The sequence below is a fragment of the Perognathus longimembris genome, chromosome 4 (genome assembly GCF_023159225.1).
Source record: "Perognathus longimembris pacificus isolate PPM17 chromosome 4, ASM2315922v1, whole genome shotgun sequence".
Classification (NCBI taxonomy): Eukaryota; Metazoa; Chordata; class Mammalia; order Rodentia; family Heteromyidae; genus Perognathus; species Perognathus longimembris.
Window position 1 is genome coordinate 60125105 of NC_063164.1, and position 7539 is coordinate 60132643.

At 33.7% G+C, this 7539-nt stretch overlaps 1 protein-coding gene across 6 annotated transcripts in view; it reads right to left on the bottom strand.

Moving 5' to 3' along the window:
• Positions 1–7539, bottom strand: part of Slc4a10 (solute carrier family 4 member 10) — a 267507-nt gene that overhangs the window by 33251 nt on the left and 226717 nt on the right. For all 6 annotated transcript variants that reach the window (XM_048345333.1, XM_048345335.1, XM_048345332.1 and 3 more), the window contains 4 exons: positions 7409–7514; positions 2826–2987; positions 1038–1151; positions 655–816 (listed from right to left, as the gene is read on the bottom strand). In XM_048345333.1, the coding sequence (XP_048201290.1) occupies positions 655–816; positions 1038–1151; positions 2826–2987; positions 7409–7514 (544 nt within the window). The remainder of the gene's footprint in view (positions 1–654; positions 817–1037; positions 1152–2825; positions 2988–7408; positions 7515–7539) is intronic.

The following is a 7539-nucleotide window of genomic DNA, read 5'->3' on the forward strand; positions in this document are numbered from 1 at the left end:
AGAAAAATCTAATTAAATTTGTAATTTCTATTTGTAAGTGTAATTTTTTTCTAACAAAAACACAATGTAATATATATGCTTAGGATCAAATAAAGGAATAGAGAAATCCCAGATGTAAGGCAAGTTGACTAAGTTGTAATGACCAGCATGGACTGGTTTATTAGTATGTATTGAATATGCTAAAATTCAGACCTTGATAATGCTTTGTTTTTTTTTTTTTGGCCAGTCCTGGGGCTTGGACTCAGGGCCTGAGCACTGTCCCTGGCTTCTTCCCACTCAAGGCTAGCACTCTGCCACTTGAGCCACAGCGCCGCTTCTGGCCGTTTTCTGTATATGTGGTGCTGGGGAATCGAACCTAGGGCCTCGTGTATCCGAGGCAGGCACTCTTGCCACTAGGCTATATCCCCAGCCCCGATAAAGCTTTGTTTTTAAGTCCAGAAAGTAAGGCTTCAGACTTCAGAGCTTAGCCAAGTTGTACAAATAATTTTTATATCATTATAAAACAGGGTAGCTTATAAAACAAAAAAAAATGAACCTATAAATACTAAGTATTTTGCTGTAGAAATAAATGTAGAATACAAGTAAATCTGCTGAATATTGATTGCTATCAGTTAAATTAGAATTATTGGGATTAAAATGAATGTTAACATGTACCTTTAGCTTATGTTCTTTTCTGTTGATGATGACAGCTGTAATTTGTTGATCCATAAAAATTAGAATAGTACAAAGCAATGCTGGAATAATAGCAGCTATGACTGTCCACCATGGATTCGGACCCAAAGGTGTAACAAACCAGCCACGATCGTCTCTAGTGGGCTGAGAAAATTAGGAGTGTATATATTAGTTGTGGGTTCACAAATTCAGCACCACAGATTATAACAGGAAATCTTAACTATAAACTTGCATGCCAAGTGGGTTACAATAATTAATGATACTATGGATGTGTGATGTAAAGATGCTAGAGGTAACAAAAGGCATAGAGTGATCTAGTAAACTGCCCAAAGTTCCTAAGTATTTTAAAAGGTATATAAATTCACCTTAAAAACACTTGGTACTTGTAGTTTTGGCGATGGGATTCCAATGGCATAATCAATTAAGACCATACACAAAATTGTAAGAAAAACAGCAAAATCACTCACTATGGATCGAACCTAAAAATAATGAAAATATTTGTTACTTGAATAAGCTATAAATATCAAGAAATACTCAACCATAATCTAGAGTCACACTTTATAAATACTTATAAATGACATATCGTAATATTATGTCATGTATACTTCCATATTACTATCAGCTCTCACAGAATACATGTTACATATCTCTGTCATTAACATGAGTACATACTCAACCTTTTCAGAATGAAGATTTATAGCATAGCTCTAGCGGTGTTCATACTGTTTTCAATACATATTTAATACTCAAGTTGATTATGAATCCAGGTGTGTGAAAAATTAGAACACAGAATAACGCTTCATGGCCAAGATGTGTTTAAATTTCAGGGTTCTTTTTCACCCAGGAAACATTTTAATATGATAAATCAAAAGCACCATAAAATAAAATGTTTTTATTTTAAAATCTTAACATTTTATTTTACCTAGGATCTAAGCATGGTAGCTGGTAATGTACTCAATAGAGAGGGCAAATTTAAGCTTTATTCAACTTAATATGTATGCCCGGCCAGATGTGAAACCTTGACTACAATCCTAGATACAAGAGACTTTGTAGGAAGAAGATCATGGTTGAGGCTAGCCTTGGTAAAACTTTAATATGCCATCTGAAAGATAACAAAAATCAAAGGAAATAAAGGTGTGGTTCAAGAGTTAGAGTACATGCATAGCAAGTTCAAGGCCCCAAGTTTGTTCAAACCCTAGTAATGTGTGTGTGTGTGTGTGTGTGTGTGTGTGTGATATATTTTATGTAGCAAGTTGTTCAAGCTATTTCTCATTTGTAAAGCCATTTTTTAGCAAACATTCTTATGTAATTATAATTATCAGCAAAATCTGTTATTAGGATTCCTTCATAAGTACAAACAATATGCTTAAGATTATTGCTTCAACATATATAAACCTGAAAATATGATTTTTGAATTAGAATATGCTTTGAGAAAAGAAATGGGTCTTCCACCTTAGAAAGAAGAAAGTGATAGAAAAAGAAGCCCTCTCTGGAAAGAACAGTTCTTGAAACGTTTTCCTAGAGTGGAATTTTTATCAAAATTTATAGCTCAACCCTAAAAAGCTCATTTTCTTGTTTCTTTTTTTTTTCTTTTTTTTTCTTTTGGCGGAATCAGACATTATAGGTGTTACTTTGCAGTGTTAAATATTGAACTGAGCTGTTTCTCTGTTTACTTTCCTTTCCAAATATGCAGATGAAACATGGTGGGTTAGGGGAGGGACTGACGCTTTAAAAATGGAAAAAGAGAATAATGTTCCAATGAGTCTTTCAGGGGCTTTCCCAATTAGAGAAGTAACAGTGGCTTCTCCGAGGTATCTGTCAGGTTGGACAACTTCCCACTGCTCACTGGGCAAAAACGTGCCAATCAGTAATGCAGTGTGTGATTTGAATTTCCAAAAAACCTAAGTGGGAAAGTGGGAGTTTATCCTTGGGGTTTGCAATGAAGAAAAGGCTTGCAGAACTCTGCCCTCCCTCTCAAACACCTCTCTCACTCAGTGTTTCTTCTTCCCGGGCTTTCCACAACCCACCTCTAATTTGACAGGTGCCTGACCCAACACCTTTTCTCTAACACTCCTTTCATTCCATCAAGTATTCCAAAGAAAGTGTGTTGTATGTGAAACATATTTAGATCAGGAGAAGGATAGTCTACATACCTTGGTTGGAAAGTATCGGCTAGTCTTGAATTGTTTCAGGGTGGCTGACATTGTGACTGTGGAAAAGAACAGGATTACAGACCAAAACAGAACATCTGGGACATAGGGGTGATCATGGCCACAGGCACGTCCAACATACTCTCCGTGTAGGGATTTGCATTCCTGCCACAGGAAGGAAAGCACATAGAGCAATTAGGGTAAAGCTGGTTACTTATCTTTCAGAAAAGCAGCATCTGATCAATTGTAGTTAAAATTCTAAAGCTGGTCTATCGGGCTTGTACAGCAGACATTACATATGCTTTTTCACAGCACACATTACATATGCCTCCAAAGAATTCTTTGGATAAGTTATGATGTATTACATACAACTGGGACATGAACTATTTTGTTAAACTTTTTCCTTAAAAATTGAACTTAAACCAAGGAAGACATGATTTACCAATTAGTATGTATAACAGCCAAGATATACTAAGTTCCAAACATCAGATAAACTGAAAATACAATGTCCTTGATAAAAAGTGGTTCCTGATATCAGATACAAGGTCAAAATATTTAAATATATAATTTTTAATTTGTTTGCACACCAATTGTATAGACTAATTATTTATATTTCATATCTGAGGAAATTGAGGGTTGGATGAGTTAAACAATCTGTGGTAGCCTTGCTATTGACCCACTGGTCAATAGCACAGCACAGAGCTGAAACATAACATGATATTTGTGGTAAGAATTATTGCATATAAAAGAAGAAAAATATTCTGAAGAGTTATCTAGTTCAACATTGCCGAAATAGGTGAGAAATGTATAAGAAAACTGATATATACTTATGAAAATAAAATTGTGAGTCATAAATAGGACTCTTGAACTTAGGTTAAAGAACAAATGACCAAAAGGAAATCACTACATGAACAAAGCATATAATACTTGATGATTTCCCTCTGATCATTCTTTTTGGTACTGTGCCTCTAAACTTGTGAAGAATCATTTCTAATTGTTCCCATAGCCATGAGGTGGCAGCAAAGTCAAAAAAATTTCTTCAAGAAAACAGCCCTACAAATATCAAATATTTCGAAAAGTAAAAGAAAAAAATTTTCTTTTGAGATCATTTTGGTTTCTCCTGTTTTACTTTGAAAATCAGATTACTAAACAATTTTTACTTTAACAAAAAGCTTAAACGATTCTATGAACTCATTAGTTCTTGAAGCATTCTATCCCCGAGTCAAAATTGAATTGTACAATGGAGCAATCCTAGAGACCCTGTGTAATGAAGTGATCGCTAACAGAGTCTGTCTAGTGAACTGAATTTCAACTTCTGGAATCTCTGCAAAACACGAAAGACATGTTTGAATGATTCTAGAACGTATCACAAGTAGCTATATTTTTATCAGAAAACAAGTAATAAAATTTATTTCAGGTAGCTACCATGTCTCACATTTTAAAGAAATACTGTGAGAACTCCTTATAACTGTCTAGAAGAGAGAAGTAAGTGGTGGGCAGGGGTGAGATGGGTGACAATGTTGAAAAGGATGACATTGATCTACATGTATTACTAAACTGCTTTGTTAAGTGGCAACCCCTTTGTAACTACTTAAAGATATTTTTAATGCTTGCTGCCAGGCACTGGTGACTCACACATGTAATCCTAGATCCTCAGTAGGTTGAGATCTGCAGATCATCATTTGGCAGATCACTTTCCTACCCAGCCCAGGTAGGAAAGTCTATAAGACTCATCTCCAATTAAGCACCAAAACCCCCCAAAAAACCCAAAGGTGAAGCTGTAGGTAGAGTGCTAATCATAAACTTCAAAAGCTCAGGGATAATGCCGGAACTGAGTTCAAGCTTCAGGACTGGCATGCGCGCACAAGTGTGTGAGCACACACACACACACATACATGCACACATGCTGTTGATACAGTGAGTTCTACTAATTTCTTTTCAAACAGCCCCAAGTTTCTGTAATTCTATTAAGTTGGCAAAAACATAAGTTTGATAAAACACAGAAACAAGTTGGCATGAGTGTCCCACCCTTAGTATATGTGCAAGCTAAATATTCAATTTGGGGTTTGGAACAATTAACTAATAATAGGTTGTTTGTGAATATTTAAATTCTTGCATAGAGAGGCCTTTAAAAAGTTGATTTTTAAACTACTAATAAATATATATGTTTATATAAATAGAAATCTTGATATAATAGCTTTCCATAAAATATTTGACTTAAATAGTTAATATATGAGGAGGAATTACTTTTTCAAGACAAGTACTTTTCAAGATGAATATTTAAGGTTTACCAAACCTCATAAAGTTTGTGAAAAATCAAAGAAATCCTTTTGATTCATTTTTCTGTTAGCAACATATGAATTGTAATTCATGAACTGTGCAACAATTCAATAAAACAAAACAGCATGCTAATAATATATAAAAGAAATATCTCTATTAAAGACCTATTTGTAACAGTCATTAGTATGATGCTTTATTAACAAAATACATTTGAGCATATAGTTATAGTAAAGAAAAAAATCAACATAGACTAATTTTAAGGACTTTCAATAACAAAATTAGCAAGGATTTTTTTCATTATATAAAATTCTTTTTGGTAATAAAGGATTTACAGTTAAGACTAGCAATTATCTGTTGAAACAAAACAATGAAACATAATATGAATTTTTTTGCCAAAGTAGAAAATAGAGAACTTTTAAAAATTAAGGGAGAAAATTCACCCAGTGTTATATGTGCTTTGATTGTGAAATCAAAGCACCTAACGTGAACAAAACACTTCTATTATGAAGACTTAACATAGCTAGCCCAGTTAATTGTGCTTGCATTTTAGAAAGCCACTGTTCAATATTTTAACATGTAAATTCTATTATTTAACATTAAATTATTCAGACTCCTTTGTACAGTTAATTTATGCTAATAAACTCACAAATAGATAAGTTAATTTGTTAATAGACTAAAGCACATAAGGTAAATTATCAAGTAAAATAATTCAGAAATGGGATTGTTTTGGTTATTCTATTGAAGGGGACATTGAGAAAGGATACAAGCAAAATGTACTTTACAAAGGGGAATATAGACAGAAAGTCAGTGGAGTGGGTCCAGCAACATCCTATGTATAAATTCTATTAAATTTTTTTTTTGTTGTTCGGTAAATAGGCTGTTTTATTGGTCAATTTAAATGGCTGAATGGCAGAAGACTGGCAATGGTATTGTTCTACAGTAAAACAGATTAAAAGTAATAAATTTTAACAGTAATAGAAAAAAACAAGAGCAAGTGAAAGCTTATATTAGAGAAAATGACTAGGATAAAATAAAGGTAGTAAAATATATATCAAGATAGAATTTTAAACAAGAAAAATTGATTTGAATTCTGAAAAAATAATTGGTTTGAAATCTCAAAAGAAAGTTAAGAAAAATAGACTGGGGCTGGGGATATAGCCTAGTGGCAAGAGCGCTTGCCTTGTATACATGAAGCCCTGGGTTCAATTCCCCAGCACCACATATACAGAAAATGGCCAGAAATGGCGCTGTGACTCAAGTGGCAGAGTGCTAGCCTTGAGCAAAAAGAAGCCAGGGACAGTGCTCAGAAAGAAAAATAGACCTAGGGCCATAAACTTTAATAATAATTATGTTTAGAGATTTATATCTGTAATAAAAAGATATCTATATTCAATTAAATGATACCCTTATTAAGATAGCATATGCTCAATCTAATGAATTAGAATGTGTATGGTTTTGTTGGCTATCATGGGAAGGGAGCTTATGTATATCAGCAAACGTGCTGAAGGGTGTAATGTTTTTAGCCAGCTAGCAAAAACAGCAAAGGCAAGTAGGACTACTGAAAAATTTTTATATTTATTAAAGGCAGAACACCAAGGTTGTTTTCCTGTTTCAAGATTTCATTAAACAGAAGCAAAAGATGCAATTATAGGTGTGAAAGGAGTTGCACAAACATTATCTAATAAATTAAGAAGAATTGAGAGATACCACTGTGAGAAAAAACGAAGCTAAATGTCTAAGAAAATCAAACAAGCATATAAGATTTAATTGTCACAGTGAAAATGACTTTGCTATTCCTTTTCTGGAGTAGAATATGGCACATAAAATACAAGCAAGAGAACTCTGTTGAGATGAGTGGAAGAATTTTGCTAAGAGAGTATCTATGCTCACCCCAGAATTTCAGTATTTACAATAAAATAAGGAAGTACAGCCTCTCTGCTCCAGCATTCTGAAGAGTCAAGTAGAAGCATCTCGGGCTCTTTCCACATGAAAAGCAGACCCATTCCTGCCATATGGTTTCATTCAGGTCAACAACACTCATATTTAACATACTTTCAATCCAGTTCACATATCATTCTGCTATACTTTCAAAGCAATTTATATCTATGACAACTTTTAATAATAAATGAAAACTTCAGAGTAATGAAGATACTTTAAATGGAGGAAGTGAAAAATTAAAACAAACTATTTAATTGTTAATCGTATGCAGCTGAAATGTATATTAGCAACAACAATGGATTTGGAAACATCAATGATAACCCTGATAGCAACTCAATATATGATTTATTCTTCAATGTTTTACTTACAGACACAGTTAGATTCTCCCAAATTATATCAGAAGCAGAAGTATTAGATTCTGTCCATTCCTTTAAGGTACCATTGCTGGGATTATGTGGTGCCACACAGTTACATCTGAAAAGACAAAATATTGTCTTTC